At 43.7% G+C, this 19,359-nt stretch overlaps 1 protein-coding gene across 14 annotated transcripts in view; it reads left to right on the top strand.

Moving 5' to 3' along the window:
- The first annotated feature begins 774 nt into the window (after positions 1-774).
- Positions 775-19,359, top strand: part of JADE3 (jade family PHD finger 3) — a 165,213-nt gene continuing 146,628 nt past the window's right edge. For 7 of the 14 annotated variants that reach the window (XM_033948314.1, XM_033948312.1, XM_033948311.1 and 4 more), the window contains exon 1: positions 904-1,176. In XM_033948314.1, the coding sequence (XP_033804205.1) occupies positions 942-1,176 (235 nt within the window). In that variant the 5' untranslated portion in view covers positions 904-941. The other 7 variants (XM_033948302.1, XM_033948306.1, XM_033948310.1 and 4 more) reach the window with 5 other exon arrangements.

Genomic DNA, 19,359 nt, shown 5'->3' with positions numbered 1-19,359 from the left:
CCCTAGAGCAGTGTATCGCAAACTGTGCGCTGCAGCGAGATTCCGGGTGTGCCACCAGATGCTGGAAAAGAGGAGAGGCGCAGGCTGACTGCCTCGCAGTGAAAGGCACATCCTGTAGGCAGTCAGCTGGCATCCATACCTCTTCTCCATGCCTGTCCTGCTCCAGCACCCCCCCCCCCAAATCAGGCTGCTCAGGATAGAGAATGACACGGTGACAAAATTCATCACCGCCCCCGCCCCCGCGGATAACCGCGGAAAATAATCCCATGTCATTTTCTAGTGTCTATTTCAACCTCAGTCCTTCTACACCAGCATTCTTCAAAGCAAAGCTTGTGAGTCAGTGGTTGTGGCCATTCATACTCTGATTCTTCCCTCTCTCTTTAAAGAATGACATGAAGATGGTTTCCCGCGGGGACGGGAACGGTGATGATTTGTCACCGTTTCATTCTCTCAGGGTTCCGTCTGGAGGGCCTCCACATGTCAAATATTGATGTGATGATGTCACGCACGCGTGTTACGTCATCATGTCGACATCCACGTATTTCCGAGAGCCCTCCAGTCACGGCCCAGGATTCACTGCTGCCGAGTAATACAAAAAAAGTTTGCGGGACACTGCGCTAGACTACTTAGTGACTTGCCCAGAATCACAAGTTGCTGCAGTGAGCACTGCACCCAGGTTCTCAGGCCGCTGCACTAACCACTAAACTACTCCTCCACTCTTATTACGATCTTCTTAGTTTCAGAAATGAAGCCGTATAAAGTAACCTCTTTCCCGAATTCCCCACACCTTACCCAGCGCGACCTGCCCCGGCTTCCGCACGCCTCACGTGACAGCGGCGTGATGACGCAAACTCTGGATGGCGTCACGTGAAAGGCGACGAGTGGTGGAGTTAAGAAGTGAGCAACCTGCGCGCTAAACACGGGCTTTCTCCGGGGTTTGGATGACATTGTGGATTTTTTTTTTAAACTTACCCTCCCGCTGCTCGTTAGGCCTCTGCCTAGACCAGGAACCGACTCTCGTGCACCGGCCCGGAGTAACCGAAACAGGTGATTTCTGTGCGCGCCCTGCGGCTGCCGTTTGTTCTGCCGTCACCGTGGCCTCTCGCGCCGGCCCCTGCTGTGGCCCGGATGTGCTGGAGATGATCGCTCCCGTGCTCGGTCCTGCTAAGAGCCCAGGTCAGGTTTTATTTCTGCTCTCTGCTGGCCTGTCTCGCAGCGATTCCGGCCCTGCTGAGCTGGGGCCTGCTCTGAAAAGGAACCGTGTTTTTATCAACACTATATAAAGTAAGGGACTCTTCTTCCAGTCGTCAAAACTTATCACCCACCTATGTATATAGTTATATGCACGTACATAAAATAAACCCAAAAATAAAGCTAACCAAACGGTCTTCCTCCCTCGCCAAAAGAGAAAAATGGGAGCATAGTTTCCACTAATAACAAACACAGACACCTTCTCACAAATATAGCCTTTTCTGCCTCAAAAACGACATAGACGTACACACAGGGTCTCATGCAGAAAAGTGCACTAGGCTCTGTGCACCGGTTAATTTTATGGGTGTACAATGCCAACATGAGTTTTGTGCATGAGTTATCGGTGTGCAATGAGTCGTGTAAACAACTTGACTCCAAGCTAATGAAGCTATTTAGTTCAGATACAAAAGAAGTGTGTAGAGAAGATCAAAAGGCTAAACCCGATGCTGTGGCTCATTTGAATACCATTAATGCAAGGAGCTTGTATTAGAGCTGTGTACCAATGCCTTTTTAGTGTATAGCTTCCTAAACCAAGCAAAATACTACATTCTTGTGTGCCAACGCAGTAAACAAATTGTATGCTAATAGGAGAGCACACTGGATGCATGTGGTTCTTCTGTGCAAGGACCAGAGCACTGGACGCATGTGCACTAGTTCTGTGTTGACACTGACAGCAGCTAGAGCTTCTGTATAGGTCTGAGCAGAAATGTTACTATTCAGCACATAAAATATTGCAGAACCAGTATTTATGTGCAGATAAGTATTCTAGAAGTAACACCCATAATTACATGTACATCTTCTTATGTACAATTTTTGCGTGACTGAAGTTGCTGCTAGAACAGAGCTGTAGTACTCTTTGATCCAGGCCTTGTTTGCATAAAAAGATGATATAATGAGGACACTCCTACAGAACCATGACCTCAGAAGAATGAGCACATGTCCTCTTCAGTTCTCTCTTTTTTTTTTTTCTTCAGTATGCTTTGTGTGGAACCAAATATGTTGCTAGTTTTATATGCTGGTAGAAAAGAGAAGAAACAGATGGGAAATTCTCACAAATATTACTGCAGAAAACTGAGCTAACACTTAAAGTCTCTTTGGATTAGGTGTTCAAGTCCTGGTATTATGCTTAACCTTTTGATCTTTTGTGCACTTCTCTGCATCTGCGCAGAATAGCTAAAAGCCTCATTACCATTGATTGTAATAAGCAGGGTTAGCGTCTGCATAGAAACTTTTTTTTTTTTGCACCTGTGCGTTCACAAAATTGTGTGCTCAAACCAGACTTACCCTGTGTAAAACCTTGTGCGTTCAGTCCCAGTGTTGGTGAGTTTCATAGGGACTGGGTAAAAGAAATAAATCCTCCAGATCTAGTGTGTAGCACCTTAAATCTGGAGGAGAACTCTGGATCCATTAATTGGAAGGAAAAGTAATATTTTACATTTAGGCTCAGAACAGGGACAGGGCAGTTGCAGCAGAGGATCTGGAATTCGGCTGACTGGGTAAAAGCTAGATTTCCCCCATTTTTACACTGAAACAGTAGTGGATCTGGGGGTGGGGGGTGGGTGGGTAACAGATGACTGGGTATAAGTTGAATCTAATGGATTTAAGGAGGCAGATCCAGATTTTTCTTTTTAACTCTGACCCAATTTTCTGATGGCTTCTTCTCCTTACTGCAAGCATATAGACCTGAGGTGTTTGCATATCCCATAAAGAGTATGGGGAAGTATACTGGAATAAAAGCAGAGTGCTGAATTGTTGAAAATTGAAATATTGGTACATAAGAACATAAGCAATGCCTATGCTGGGTCAGACCTAAGGTCCATTGTGCCCAGCAGTCCACTCACGCAGCTGCCCAACAGGTCCAGGACCTGTGCAGTAATCCTCTATTTATATCCTTCTATCCCCTTTTCCAGCAGGAAATTGTCCAATCCTTTCTTAAACCCCAGTACTGTACTCTGCCCTATTACGTCCTCTGGAAGCGCATTCCAGGTATTCACAACACGTTGGGTAAAGAAGAACTTCCAAGCATTTGTTTTGCATCTGTCCCCTTTCAACTTTTCCGAATGCCCTCTTGTCCTTTTATTTTTTTAAAGTTTGAAGAATCTGTCCCTCTCTACTCTCTCTGTGCCCTTCATGATCTTGTAAGTCTCTGTCATATCCCCTCTAAATCTCCAGGGAAAAGAGTCCCATTTTCTCCAATCTCTCAGCGTATGAAAGGTTTTCCATCCCTTTTATCAGTCGTGTCGCTCTCCTCTGAACCCTCTCGAGTAACGCCATATCCTTCTTAAGGTACGGCGACCAATATTGGACGCAGTATTCCAGATGTGGGCACACCATCGTCCGATACAACGGCAGGATAACTTCTTTCGTTCTGGTTGTAATACCCTTCTTGATTATACCTAGCGTTCTAGTCGCTCTCTTAGCGGCTGCTGCGCACTGTGCCATCGGCTTCATTGTCATGTCCATCATTACCCCCAAGTCCCTTTCTTGGGTACTCTCATTCAATAACATCCCTCCCATTGTATAGGTGTACCTCGGGTTTCTGCGTCCCACATGCAATACTTTACATTTCTCAACGTTGAACTTCATCTGCCATCTCGTCACCCATTCCCCTAGTTTGTTCAAGTTCCTTTGCAATTCTTTGCAGTCCTCTTTAGTCTGAGGTCCACTAAAGTTTGGTGTCGTCCACAAATTTTATTATCTAACACTTCGTCCCTGTTTCTAGATCATTTATGAATATATTAAATAGCAGCGGCCCGAGCACCAAGCCCTGCGGAACACTACTCGTGACCCTCCTCCAGTCCGAGTAGTGGCCCTTCACCCCTACCCTCTGTTTCCTACCCGCCAACCAATTTCTTATCCATCTATGTACGTCTCCGTCCACCCCATGGTTCTTCAGTTTCCGGAGTAGACGTTCATGAGGCACCTTGTCAAAGGCTTTTTGGAAATCTAGGTATATGATATCTATGGGATCTCCTCTGTCCATCCGTTTGTTAACTCCTTCGAAGAAGTGCAGTAAGTTAGTTAGGCACGATCTCCCCTTGCAGAAACCATGTTGGCTGGTTATCAGAAGTTCGTTTCTTTCAAAATGTTCATCGATGTTTTCTTTTATCAGCGCTTCCGCCATTTTCCCCGGAACCGAGGTCAGACTCACCGGTCTGTAGTTTCCCGGGTCACCTCTTAATCCCTTTTTTAAAGATGGGCGTAATGTTGGCTATCTTCCAATCCTCTGGGATCACGCCTGTTTTCAGGGATAGGTTGCAAATTTGCTGCAGTAGTTCCGCTATCTCCTCTTTTAATTCCTTCAGAACCCTTGGATGAATTCCATCCAGACCCGGGGATTTGTCAGTTTTTAGTTGAATGTGTTGGAGAATACTGTATGGCAAGTACAGAATTCTTTGCAAATTTCACAGCAAGATGAGTACATTTGAGTGTAAATTTACTACAGTTTTCTAGGGGGTAGTCAACTCTTCCTCCCTATTTCCATAAAAATGAGCTGCTGGTTCACAACTGGAACAGTAATCAAGTGTGCTAGATTCACCCACAAGAAATTTGGCAACGTGATGCTCTGACCTATAAGTTGTATTTAGGCAGTCATAATGTTATTATGTAATGTGGAGAAGGGAGAGTTATGTTTACAAAGGCCCTTTCTCTTTCATGTATATGAATTGTTTCATCCTTACATTTTCTCCCATACTATGCTGGTTATGATTTTATATGGTAAACAGCCTGGATGGCTTGTCTAAAAAACAAAAATGAAACTTTCACACACACTTATCCTCATGGATAGTAATGACACTATGTTATGTCCTTCAAATGGTTCTTAAGCAGCACTTTATAAAGCTCAATGGACTGCAGAAAATTCTATCGATTGTTCCCTTATTTTAGTGGTAATATATGTGATAGCTTGAGACATTTTGACCTTCTTTTACTAAGCTGTGATAAGAGGTTTTTACTGCGGCCTAGGGCGCTAAATGCTCAGACTCTTGTAGGAATTCTATAAATGTTGGAGCAGCATCGGAGCATTTAGCACTCTGGTTCGTGATAAAAGCCTCTATCAATGCTTTAAAATTTTATTTTATTTTTTTTTATGAGCTCTAATCTTAAATGACAATTAGAATACCAGGTTGTTGAGACTTATCCCCTCTTCTACAAAGCCGCGGTAACGGCCCCGACGCCTATAGAGATTTAAAGGGCTTCGTGGCTGTTGCCGCTAGAGTGGCTTTGTAGAAGAGGGGGGGTTAATGAAGTTGCCATCTGTTTTTGGCATTTTAGGTTTCAGTAAAATATCTTTATCTAAAATAAAAAAAACAAAAAAAAAAAAGTTACATACTTTCAGGAAGTGAGTATCTGTTTTTTTGGAGTGGAAAATTATTAGTTCAAGCTTATGATGATACATTTCAGTGTACTACCAGACACAAGGTAATATGGTGTGGTAGTTGTATTAGTCCATCTTTAAAGGTAATAAATAAAAATAATTTAAAAAAGCCAAAGAAAAGAAAATGATATTTTTTTATTGGACTAACTTAATATAGAAAAAAATTGAAGATCTGAATATGTATATGCTAGAAGTCAGGAGATATGATACAGACATTCAAGTACTTGAAAGGTATTAATATACCCTTTCAGAGATGTAGAGGCATTAAAACTAGATTCCATGGTGTGCCCTCACCTGGAGTACTGCATCCAGCACTGGTCACCGTAAATGAAGAAGGACACGGTACTACTCGAAAGGGTGCAGAGAAGAGCGACTAAAAGGTTAAGAGGCTGGGGAGGTGCCGTACAGTGAAAGATTCGAGAAACTGGGCCTCTTCTCCCTTGAAAAGAGGAGACTGAGAGGGGACATGATTGAAACATTCAAAATACTGAAGGGAATAGACTTGGTAGATAAAGACAGACTGTTCACTTCTCCAAGGTAGGGAGAACGAGAGTGCACTCTCTAAAGTTGAAAGAGGATAGATTCTGTACGAATGTAAGGAAATTCTTCTTTACCCAGAGAGTGGTGGAAAACTGGAATGCTCTTCTGGGGTCTGCTATAGGGGAAAACACCCTCCAGGGTTTCAAGACAAAGTTGGACAAGTTCCTGCTAAACTGGAACGTACGCAGGTGAGGCTGGACTCATTTAGAGCACTGGTTTTTGACCTGAGGGCCGCCACATGAGCAGACTGCTGGGCAGGATGGACCACTGGTCTGACCCAGCAGCGGCAATTCTTATGTTCTTATGACATGAATTGAGGTTGCAGAACCATACATAGAGATGGTAATGGATACCTGGAATGCCTTTCCAGGAGAGGTGGTGGGGTTAAAATTTGAGAGAATTAACAAATGCATGAGATAAACACAGGGAAGCCTAAATACAGCATGGAAACACAGCATGGCTGTTGAAGTATTATATTGGGTTGGAGTAGTGGGAACTAAGGCCAAAGCCGGAGAGACTTCTACGGTCTGGGTCCTGCAAAACAAAAAGATTTCATAATTTCATAATTCCAGTATTGTATATCACTTTATTATAATGCTTTGAGTGAATGTGCTGTATAATTCAAAGGGGAGGGGAAGATATGTTAAATAGCATGTTAAATAGCATGCTTAAATAGCATGTTAGCGATACTTTGGTTGTCCCAGAACTTCATCATATTTAACTGGTTATATATGGTTGGTATGATGGCAAATTGCTAACTAGTGTTTAAGCATGCATGACTACAACCAGTATAGAGTGATGGGTGTGGCTCTGGCTACCTTGTTGGCCAGACTGGATGGACTGTACGAGTCTCTGTCTTCTGTCATTTACTGTGTAACATTTTTAAAATTAGGTTTTGAAGGTAATTCTTCAGTTCAGATCTGAAGAAAGTATTGCCTTTGAAAGCTAATAAAAAATGTACACTTCTCCCTCCGTATTCGCTGTGTTAGGGGATTAACAGAACTGCAAATACAGAGAAACCTCAAATAACTTTTTCATATGTTAGTCGTTGTTTTCTATTAAAAACCATTGTGAATATGGTGAAACTGTGAATAACATGGTGGGAGACCTAGCCTGTTCCTGAAGGAGAGGCAAAACATGGTGAAGAAAGTGCTGGGACTCAGTGATTTTTCTCTGTAAACACTTGGAATCAGCGTAATTTGGGGGGAGGAGCCAGCAAGCTAAACACCGTGAATAATCGAATCCGCGAATGCTGAATCTGCAAATACAGAGGGAGAAGTGTATTAAGTTACTCCTGGTTGGGCAACCTTGGTTCTTGAGGGCTGCAACCCAGTCAGATTTTCAGGATTCTCCCAATGAATCTGCATGAGATCTATTTACATGCACTGCCTCCAGAATGAGTTGTGGGCCTCGAGCACTGAGATTGCCCACCCTTGAGTTAATTCAATTAAAAAAAAGGTATTGTCTTGTTTTCTTATCTTTTATTTATATTTATCTTTAAATGTAGTGGACAAATGATGCCACTTACAGTTTGGAATCATGGATAACGCCCATGCCTTTTGTAATTGGAACAGAAACAATTTATGGTCAATTTGTTTTTTGAATTTTACTTATCTTTTCCAAATCTGAGCTCAAGGCAATTTACATATTCTGCTCCATGAATTATTTCCTTGCCCAAATTGGCTTACAGTCTAGTTGTACTGGATGCAATGGCAGATGAAGTGACTTACCCAAGGACACAAAGGGCCGGATTTTCTAAATTGTGTTGCTAGCAGTGGCTGCTTTAAAAAGTGGTGCAGATCAAATGTCAATCACATGACTGCGCTGTTTAGAGAATCATGGCCATGTTGAAAGTAGGCACCGGAAATGTAGACTAGGGTTTTGCAGGCCTACATTTCCAATGCCTTCTTTTGATGAGAATCGCATTGTAGAGGTGCCTACTAGTGCCTACATCCAGCATAAACCATGATTATTTTAGACATAGGTGTCTCAATGGACAGGAAGGAGTTGACTACTGTCGTTTGTAGATGACTTGCAAGCGCCTAAATTAAAAAAAAATTAGATTTTAATTGGTTTTAAAAGACATGGTCAATTACCGCATTGTTTATTACTAATTAAACCACTTAAGTTAGATGGTTGTAGGTCACTTTCGTTGCAGCTTTGAGAATTTGGGCCAGAGTGTCGGAAGAAGCAGAACTTGAACCTTGGCTTACCTGATTTATACTTTACTTGTTCAACCATTGAGCTGCATTTCTATTCTACTGGTTCAAATTGCACAAGTAATGACAATTTTGATAGAGAAGATAATTCTCTTGAGTGCACACTGAAAGCTAAATAGTATTTGTTATAACTACCTTCTAGTAATGTGCAAATGGAGGAAGTGATACCTCAATCAAATATACCCTCCACTCCATATGTGTGGTCTGGCTCTCTGTAAAAGTACAGTAGGGCTATCTCTTATAGCACTGTTTTTATGTATTTGAAGTAGAGAAACACATTTGGATTGTTGAGGGCACCTGACATTCTGCCACAGGGCAGCAGAAGTTAGTTGGCATTACCCAAATGAATGAACACGTCTTCTACAGTGTATACGATGAGATTCTTTGCATTTTTGCAATTATTTCAGCAATTGGTAGCAAGTCCACAGTGCTTGGAAGTAGCTTTCATATTAACAGAAATATCTGATATGTATGCCTTATCAAAAACCAGGCAGAAGAATCAAAGATTGTATATTCGAAAGACTATATATTTAGGAGTTCTATTCTTGTGTATTTATAAATTAAGTAGATGAAGTTGGGATTAGTTTGTGCACAGGTGCATTGTGGTGTTTTGTTTCTTTATGAGATAGTCAAATACATTTGTGTAGCTGGGGCATTGTTCTTTTGAAAAGTTACAAACAGTGCAGAATTAAAAGCAAGTGAAGTTGGGGGTTGGGGGAGGGAAGTAAAAAGCTAGTTTGAGAAATGTTTTTTTTTTTCTAGTGGTGTTAATTACATAAGTATCTATATTAGAGGGGTCTTTTACTTAACATTAATGCATGTTCCAGTGTAAAGGTGTCTGCTGATGGTCTCGGTTTATTTGACTTGGTCAGGGGCTGGAGCACAGGCTGTTCAGATGTTAATAGCATTCTTTTGGAGTGCTTATGGTGCCAGCTTCATTTCATCTCTCCTCCTCCCCCCCCCCTTTTCGTGAGAGGTGTGCTGGGATTGAGGGTTGGTCTGTGGAGGTCTGACTGGCAGCCCGAAAATTCCAGCAAAGTGGTTGAGTGGCTGGAAGCAGAGGGCCTCTCCTAGAACAGCTGCATCTGAGAGGAGCTGAGGCAGGCAGCAGCAGCTTTTCCCCAGCACATGGTCTGTGAGTAAGGCTGTGACAGCATGTGGAAAAAATTGGAGGAGGGGAAGGGTGGTGTTCAAAAGTTGTTTTTAACTGTTTCTATAGCTTGGGCCTTACTTCTCCCCTCCCTTAAAGTCCTGTTTTTTGAGCGTTTTTTTCATCCATGAGGTGACTAAGCTTTTATTTTTTTTTTTAGCACTAAAACTCACCAGTGGTCATCTTGGATTTTCCTGAATTTTTTAATTCCCCCCCCTCCTAAGTTCTCAAACTTCTCCATAACCTTGGCTTGTTTTTAAAGTGGCAGGGACTCTAATACCCCTATATCAATCATGCCACGTTTGCAAAGGATGGGTGGCGGAAGAGCGCCCTTCTGCCATGTACTGTGTTGAGTGAAATGGGGTAGCAAGAACTTTATGTTTAGCGCCCATGTGTCTTCTGGGGCATGGCACATGACTTTTGAGTGTGTTAGGGAAGCAAAAATTTCCCCAAGAGTCCTGGAACAGCAGCACAGCATGCTGAACTGGTGCAGAGGCTCTGCGGCCAAAGAAGAGACGTCCCCTCCCTTCTAAAGGGGAAGGAGAGTTGCCTACTAAGGCCTTTACCCTTATCCCAGAGTTCTTTAATCTGCTCTGGCAGGCGTATGCGTACAGACAAAATATGCAATTTAGGTCCACTTCAGGATGTGCTGTTGTCTCGTTGGTCTCCCCAAAAAGACTCCCTACATGCAATTTAGGTCCACCGAAGAGTGACCCTTGGCACTTCTATGAGAGTGGAGCTCCTCCTTGACTGATTGTCAGTCGGACAGGCATTCAGGGGATGAAAGTTCAGTTTTGATCCCCTTACTGTCTCAGTGAGGCCTCCCTGATGGGAGGTTTCTGCCTCCTATATTGAGGGTCAGGATGGAGTCCCAGCCATTAACCTGGGAGAGGATCCCTCCATATGGTGGCTGTTAAAGTCTTTGACCCTGCCAGACATTATTACCAAGTTTCTTCATGAGTTCAAGTTTGATCCGCCTCAGCCCCAGTCATTTCAGTGTTCTCTTTTGAGTCGGGTCTGATCTCGGCCCATGTCCTTTCTGTGGCACCCAGTCATGAAATTCCTGGTTACAGATCCTGGGAGGGATCAAGAGTTCCTACAAATGTTTGCTATGCCAAAGGTAGAATCCCTGGTGGCACAGGTGACTTAACACACATCCTTATCCAGTGAGGGAGGAGTCGTGCTAAAGAATACACAGGACCACAGAATGAATATGGTCCTCATGGGGCAGTTTGAAGCAGCATCAGTTGCCTCTTTTTTTGTAGCACGCGCCTACTGTTCATGGCTGTAAACTTTGGACATGACATTGGCTGAGCCATTACCTCAGCTCGTTCTGGCAGGGGTGGACTATGTGGCCGACGCACTTTGATGTAATTAGAGTCATGGCGAGAGACTCCGCACACTCTATCTCTGCCCAACGCATGCTGTGGATCAGACACTGGGCGGGCAATTCAACTTCCAAGGCTTTGCTTAGCAGGCTTACCTTCAAGGGAAAGATGTTTTTTTGGCAAAGATATGTATGATCTTATGGCCAGTGTGTAAGATTGTTGTCCCCAAGTCCTTACTGGACAGCAGACCTCAAGTGGTTAGAAGCCAGAACCGGAGCTCCTTTCAGAGGTCCCAATGTTTTTCCAGTACACTCAGGAGGCTCGTTTCAGAGAACCTATCAGGGTTCCAGACAGATATTCCAAAAGCCAGGAAATTCAAAATACAGGTTCCTGGCCATAACGTCAGCTAAGAAGCCACAATGACATCAGACCTTCAGCTCCCCTTCAGAAAATTGGAGGTCAGCTCAGATCTTTGGGTCTTGGAGATTGTCGGAGAAGATCACAGGATAGTTTGCATACCCTCTGTCTGACTGATTCTTGGATTCCACGGCAGGTCGACTGGATTTGGCGGTTCAAGTCCGGACTACGTTAACAGATTGCTGAATATTTAAGCCTTTGAACTAGTTCCAGAAGAACACTCGGGCAGATACATGGTATACTTTGTTGTGCCCAAGAAAGATTCCTTTGACTGGAGGCCTATTCTGGAACTCAAACATGTCAATTTCCAAATGGGTTCTGCATTTCCAGATGGAGACGGTGAGATCTGTCATTGCAGCAGTCTAGCTGGGAGAGTTTCTGGCTGCCCTGGATTTGACAGAAGCTTTTCTTCAAATTCCAGTTTTCCCAGCATACAAAGTTCCTGAGAATTCATGTGTTGAAGGAATCGCTCAATTCTCAGTGCTATCATTTTGGGCTGGCAACGGCACCCCAAACGTTCACCAAGGTGATGGTAGTTGTAGCAGCTCATCTTTACAGAGCGGGCTAGTTGGTTCATCCTTATCTAGATGACTGATTCATCAGCACCCTTTCTTGAAAAGAGGGAGACAGAGGAGTGGTTGCAGTTGTGCAAACTTTGCAGAATCTGGGCTGGATTGTAAACTTTCAAAAGAGCCAATTAGTTCCCACTCAGTTCTGTTCAAGATGGCAGAAGGCTGAGTTTTGTTTTTGTTTTTTAATTTTTTACCAGAGGCACTCGGACAGAAGCTATGGGGGCAAATTATGAACCTCCTGTCGCAACCAGTACCTACAGTGTGGTACTACCTACAGGTTCTGGGCTTGATGGCAACTGCCATAGAACTAGTACCCTGGGCAAGAGCGCATAAACATCCACTTCAGGATGTGCTGTTGTCTCATTGGTCTCCCCAGAGAGACTCCCTACATGGCCCTCCAGTAGTGTACAGAGGAAGGGGGTGTCCACCCTGAGTGTAGCCCATAAAAGGTTGCTCCAAGCAAGGGCCAGTGTCATGCTTTGACTCCAGCGGCAGCATTCAGAATCTGCTGCTCTACCAGCATCGGGCTTTTTCTGCCGAGACCTGTTAGAGAGGAAGGTCCAATGCTGGCAGAAATAGCAACTTTTGAATGAGGGAGGGAGAGAAAGCAGATGCCGGACCACGAAAGAGAAGAGAGAGATGCCAGGGCATGGAGGGAGGGAAGGGAAGGAGACAGAGATGCCAGTCCAGGGGGAAAGAGAAGAGATACCAGATCATGGAAACGGGTTGTTTAAACCCAGAGGGAATACAGTGGACTAGAGGCATTTACAGGAAAAAGAGCAACCAGTTATATGTTCTATGTGCTTTGGACCTGCTCTAATTGCAGTGAGTTATGTTTCTTTGTTTTGCTGTACAGTTTGATGCTGGTTCACTTCCCAGGCTGTCTCCTGCGTTTTGGACCAGGGGAATGGGTCTGCTGACTTCTCAGCTGTGGAGAAACCACAGTCCTTCTCGACTTTGTTTTTGAGCCTTGACTCTTGTCCTGCCTTTGTTTCAGGTTTAGGAAAAAAAATAAAAAAAGAAGCTGCCAGTTTTGTGTGTTCACCCCTCCTCTGAAGTTTGGTGACAGGAACACAGAAATATCTCATTCTTTCCGAAGAATTTCTACAAGTCAGTGCATTTTGTTCTGGGAACTGACTCCTCCCCCCTTCCCCGAATATATTTCACTAATATAGTATTTAGCTTGAAAATTCTTTGCTTGGCTAGTAAACATTTTTTAATGGGCCCTAAGTTTTCAAAATACATTTTCTGCAGCTGTTAGTTTCAGTTGCTATAATTTCATGGCATTGTTTCAGTATACTCAACCCCAAATTTCTTGATTACATGAAAGGAATGACTACTCAGCTTTGCAGTAACTCATAATTTGAAACTGCCCTTAGTAGTATTTTAACAACTGTGTGTATGAAATGAAGGTGAATATGCTAGTGCAGAAGTAGTAGAAAAATCATAATTGATTTTTCTTAATTTTTCCCTTATTTAAAACTCCCCATCCTAGACATTATATTGTAGGGTAGTGTAGCTAAAAAAAAATTGGCATCCTCCACTTTCATTGTTCTATATGTAGAGATATTCTGTTGGATCTAGCTGCTGTCAGTGGTTGTACCAGCGATGGTCCTACTATGTTTACAGTTCCCTAGATCAACCAATGTCTGTCCAGATGTGAGCAGATGTTTCACAGTAGATAAATCTGATATTTTTTCAATGACTAAGTTGTGATTTTTTATTTTATTTTTTTTTAAATCAGTCATTCAATATGATCTAGAATAGATAATTACCCTTCTTGCCTGTGATCTGTATTGCATCCTATGATTGTTAGGTCTCTGACCCTTAACATCTATTCCTTGCCACATGGCTCTTTTCAATAATTTCAAAAAACAAATGCTGTTTAAAATATATAATACCATAATCTCATTGAGGTTTTCATTCTGATAACCTTCACCCTAACTTTTTTGGAGGTTCAACTCCAGTATGCTATGTGATCTTGTTTTCCTAGACTCGAGTTTGTGATTATAAAACAGTGCTTTCAGTGAATAAGTTGGGGATACTTCAGCAGCTGTCTGGGATGCATTTAAAGTGCGTCAAGAGCAGAAATGATTTCTTATTCCATAGCCTAAACCAGGGATACTCAAACCTGTCCTGGGAGTCCATGGGCCAGTCAGGTTTTCAGAATATCCATCATGAATATGCATGAGAGAGTTTTGCATGCCTGTCACCTCCATTGAATGCAAATCTCTCTCAAGCATATTCCTGAGGGATATTCTGAATATGTCTTGTCTAAACCAAGGGTTCTCAACCCAGTCCTTGGGACATACCCAGTCAGTCAGGTTTTGAGGATATGCATAATGAATATTCATGAGGTAGACTAGTTATTGTGGATAGTCTCTGAAATTCTGACTGACTGGGTTGAGAATCCCTGAATGGAACTAAAGTTAGTAGATCTAGAGAACAAGATTAAGGCTCTGGAACCATGACATATTGGATAGTAGAACAGTGATCTGCAAATTCATCATTTGAAGTACAAATATAATTTATTTTCATGTCTGTAGGTAAGAATAGCTAGCTATCATCAAAATGTAAGATACTATGAAGAAAGTAAAAAGTGATGATATTCTGGCCCAGTACTTAAGATGAATAGAAGACTGGTTGAAGTATTGATCTTGAGGACTGGTGTTAGCCTGACTAAAGAATAAAGACTCTTTTGCTCACTTTCAGCAATTTTTCAGCCTTCTTTTCAGTAAACCTTCACATTTCATTGTTAACAGATGTTGGAAGACTCCCTAAATTTTCAGCGGGACTTAGCCAGCTATCTCCCATTGAATATCCTGCTTGCTGGATTGGTTGGTGACATAGCCAGTCGCTGTCAGTATTCAAAAGCTGGCCAGCTAAGGCAAGACAGACCTGCTTTTTAGACGGGTCTATCTTTACTGCTTTGCTTCAAGTTTCAAGTTTATTTAATCTTTGATATACCGTTTATCAAAAACATACCTAAATGGTTTACAATTATCAGAGTATTAAAATAAAAACTTTAAAGTAAAAAAGTGTGTGTGTGTGGGGGGGGGAAGACAAAACAAATGGACTTACTGGAATAAAAAGGAAAAGTGGGAGACTGTAAGAACTTAAATGCAATGGCAAAAATAAAATACAAAAATGGAGGGAAGAAACGGGAGGGCATTAGCACACTAGGTTAGGTGAGCTGTATTGGTGAAAAGGCTGGATTATACTATATTACTGATCATTTGTATGTCAGTTCTCTTTAATTCATTTTCTATCCCGTTGTCCCCAAAACAAGTTTGTCAGCTTCATGTTTGCGCCTTATGTAGTCATTCTTCTCAGCATAAGCTCTCCTATCTGTATCTGTCCTGCAAATTACTGCTTGCCTTGGCCACAGGAGCCAACTCTGTGGGTGCTTTAGCACCTCAAATATTGGGCTCAGTTTGAACCCCCCAACACATGCACAGACCATCTGTAGATGGTCTGCACATGCTTAAAGAGCAGCGACCTTTTTTATTTTTTTATTTTTTTTAACTTTTAACTTTAGCCCAGCGAGTCTGTGGTTTTAACCTGCTTTAAACCTGTGGTTTACGGGCTTGCACTGCAGGGGAAGGCCAGGGCAGAGCTTGGAGCAGAGAGCGCAGGAGATCTGGGGCAGAGCAGGGCTACAGGAGAATCGCAGCAGAGAGCAGGAGTTTCGGGGCAGAGTGACAGGAGAATTGCGGCAGAGTCGGGACAGAAGAGAGCAGGGCAGCAGGAGAGCTGGAGAATCGCGGCAGAGCAGGAGATGCAGTTGGAAATCACTGAATGACTGGTGTTGCAGTTTTTTCTTAGTGAATCGCTGCCTGCCTACATTTGAATGCTGTTCCCCCCTCATTTGCATGCACGGATCGGAGGATGATCGGGACAAAGGTTAGTGAATTGGGTCGGAGGGAAATCGGGTCACTAAGTAGTCGGAACTTGATCGGTGGGCTTAGTGAATCTAGCCCAAAGAAAAGATAGGAGGTTTACGCTTACTTTCATTCTTCATCCGTCCCACTATTCTCTCGTGAGAAGTGTGATAAAGGTACTCTTTATAATACTTTTTGTAATACTCTGGTGTCAATTGTTGCAGATGCATGCAGGAACAGCAGGAGGAAGGGGGAGAAAACTGACTGGCTTCCTGAGAAAGAAGATAGAGATAGATAAGACATTCTTTGAGAACACACCGTCTCAGCAACTACAGAACACAAACTCTACCAGAATGGATAGTAGCAAACTGAAAGACACGAAACAATATATGGGTAAAAGTAAATAAGGTTAGGATCACCCAAAGGTGGGGAAGAGCAGGAGAAGTGAAAGAAATAAACAGAGACATGGAAAAAGGAAATACAGCAGGTAACAGTTCTAGGTTGTCTAAGGATGTGAGCCACCTCTACCCTGACCAATGGGCACATAGACAGGAGGGACCAGAATGAAAGAATAAACTATATAATGTAAAGCTGCAGTCATCTTTGTGTGTATGTCACCCTTTCTTGCAAGAGAGTAAAATCATTTAATTTGCTGTTTCACATCTGAGTCCATCCTGAGTTCATCCAGGGAGAGTGTTTTTCACACCACCACATCCAACATGTCTACCTCTCATCTCTCTTCCCCATGCATGTGCACCTCACGCCTCTCCCACCATGTCCAATATTTTTCTCTCCCTCCCTATACCCAACAATTCTCCTCTTTCTTCACTTCCCCATGTGCACCATCTTTCTCTCACTCAGACTCCCATGCCCAACAATTCTCCTTTTCTATTCCCTCTCCTACCTCAGCATCTTTTTCTTACTCCCTCCATTCTTCCATCCTATGTCCCAAGTTCATGCCCCCTCCCTCCATCCTTTGAAGTTTCCTTCCTTCTGTGTCCTAATGAGCCCCTCTTACTCCCTTCTGTGTCCCAACATGCCCCTTGTCCTCCTCCTCACTTGCCTTCTTCCCGCAGGTGTTACCTTCTATGGCCAGCTCACTCCTCCCTGCCATACTTTTCTTCTCGCAGCTGCAGGTCCTGCAAGTGGCTCACAGCTGACCTGAAAGCCTTCCCAGCAGAGAGGGAAGGCTTGTGGGTTAGCTGTGGGATGGGGCTTTTGAGAAGTACGGCAGGGAGGAGGTAGCTGTCCAGAGGAGGTAACACCTGTGGGAGAGAGGCAAGTGAGAGGGCGTGTTGGAAGGGAGGAGAGGGGCTAGTTGAGACAGGAAGGGAAGGCTTCAGAGTCAGCATCGGGCCACGTATAGCTGCAGCTTGAGAAGAAAAGTATGGCAGGGAGGAGGGAGCCAGCCATAGGATATAACATTTGCGGGAGGGAGGCAAGTGAGAAAGAGGAGGAGGGGTGCATTGGGGACACAGATATGAGGAGGAGGGGTGCATTGGGACAGGCAAAGAGAAGCAGGACTCTGGTTCGTAAGTATAAATCTGACATAAGTTGGGCATTCTTAAACCGGGGACTACCTGTATAAAAAAAAAAAAAAAAAGGCGCACAGTTGCTAGGCAGATGTGCTTCCTTTTTGACCTATGTGCGTACATTCACATGCTTGGCTTAGAGGGCACACTGGCTCCTATTTCATCTGCTGTACAGTATTTCATACAAGAACTCTTTATGTTTCCTGCTATTATGTGGTTATCTGAATTTTAGCTGTGGGTTAGACTGTCAGGGCCAGATCACATGTTCAGCCATTTGGATGACAAGCGTCTAGCTTCCTCATTCCATGTTGATAGTTGTAATACTCGCAGACAATTTCAATGGGTCATGGCAGTGCTCTTATGTATTCTAGCTTTTGTGTCACCTTTCTCAGCCTTTACCAGGTTGAATTCAGGGGTCAGCTGACTTCCCAGAAAATCCCAGCTCCTGTCTCCAGAAATAAAATGAACTAACTGTCAGATGATGCGGTATATAAACTTAAGGTTTAGATTAGATTAGATTAGATCAAAGTATTTTTCTTAAACCACATTGTAAATATTTGCATGCATTCAGACTCTAGAATTCAGTGCATAAGTTCCTTTTTTCTTTACTGCAGTTTATGCAGCTGTCTGCGTTGGTTTGCAGGTTCAGCTCAGGGCTGCTTGGCCTTGTCGAATTCTTCTTTTGGGGGTGCATGGCGTGGCTCCTGCTTAGGTTGCCTGCACCCCAGTCTTTCTCCTTTGTTCCTTTTGAAATGATCAACTGTTTTTAGGTGAGGGTGGTTTGAGTGCAGCATCCTCTTGTAGGGGTCATGGGCATTTCCATTTTTGGATGGTGAGAGCGGCTCCATTGTGGGTTGAGGAGGATGCTGTGGAGCGCAATTTTGTCTTTGGGATTGAGAAGTGCCCCATTTCAGCCCGTATGGTGCTTTGCTGTCTCGGTTTCTTGAACTTGGCTGTACTTCTAGGAGTGGTACACAACTTTCTCTTTGGTTCTCTCGGGTAGCTCCATTATTGGAGATAGAGTGAACTTTTATCTGGGGCTTGGTCATAGCTTCAACTCTGGAGGTTGGGCACTCCTTCCCTGAGCCTCAGACATGGTCTTATCTCAGAGTGTGGCACTCTCTCCCATCACTGATTCTCGAGTATAGAGCACCATCTTTGACTCTCGAGCTTCGCTCCTTCTTTGAATGTAGAGTGCACTGGTGTCTTTGGAGTGGAGTGTTTCTTCATTTCTAGCTGTAGAGTGGACGTACTGATGTCTTGGACACTTGAGCGTGCTGTCATCTCTGGATGTGGTGTGAGTGTGTTGCTGTTTCTAGCCTTAGAGCATGGCTCCATATCTGGATATAAAGTGAGCGTGCTGACATCTCTAGCCCTTGAGCATGGCTCCATCTTTGGATGTGGTGTGTACATGCTGTCAATTCTGGCTTTCGAACATGATTTCATTGCTGAATGTGGAGTGAGCGTGTTGGCATCTGACTCTTTAGGCTGGCTTCATCACTAGCTGTGGAGCAGGCACACAGTACAGCATGGTTCTGCCCTTTGGATGTAGAGTTCAACTCTTTTTAGCAGTGCAGCTTGCCTGCATCACTCCATGTGGAACGTGACTCCGCCTGGCCATACAGAATGGAGTATGGCCATACATGGAGTATGTTTCTGCCTGACCTTGCTGCAGGCCTCTTATTTTGGGATGTAGAGCTCAACGTTTCCTGGATATGCAGAGTTTCACATCTAGATGTGGTGCATGGCTCCATCTGGCAGTCCATCTTGTCCCCCATCTCTGGCTAAGGAGTGCTGCTGTACCCAGCAGTATGGCTTCACTCCACCTCTGGATGTAGAGCATGGTGCCACCTGTCTGTCAGCGTGGCCATTTTTGAATGTATCACATGGCTCTGTCTCTATGTAGAGCACGGCTTCATCTGGCTGTTCAGTATAGCTCCAGCTCTAGATATAGAGCACGATCCCGCCTGGCTATTCTGTATGGATTCATCTCTGGATGTAGGGAGTGGCTCCTCCTGTCTGTTCAGCACAAATCCTTCTATAGGGTGGAACGTGGCTGTACTTGGAAGTTCAGAATGGTTCCCTCTCTGTAGG

This window comes from Geotrypetes seraphini, chromosome 6 (assembly GCF_902459505.1).
Source record: "Geotrypetes seraphini chromosome 6, aGeoSer1.1, whole genome shotgun sequence".
NCBI lineage: Eukaryota > Metazoa > Chordata > Amphibia > Gymnophiona > Dermophiidae > Geotrypetes > Geotrypetes seraphini.
This window is presented reverse-complemented; position numbering and strand designations above follow the sequence as displayed.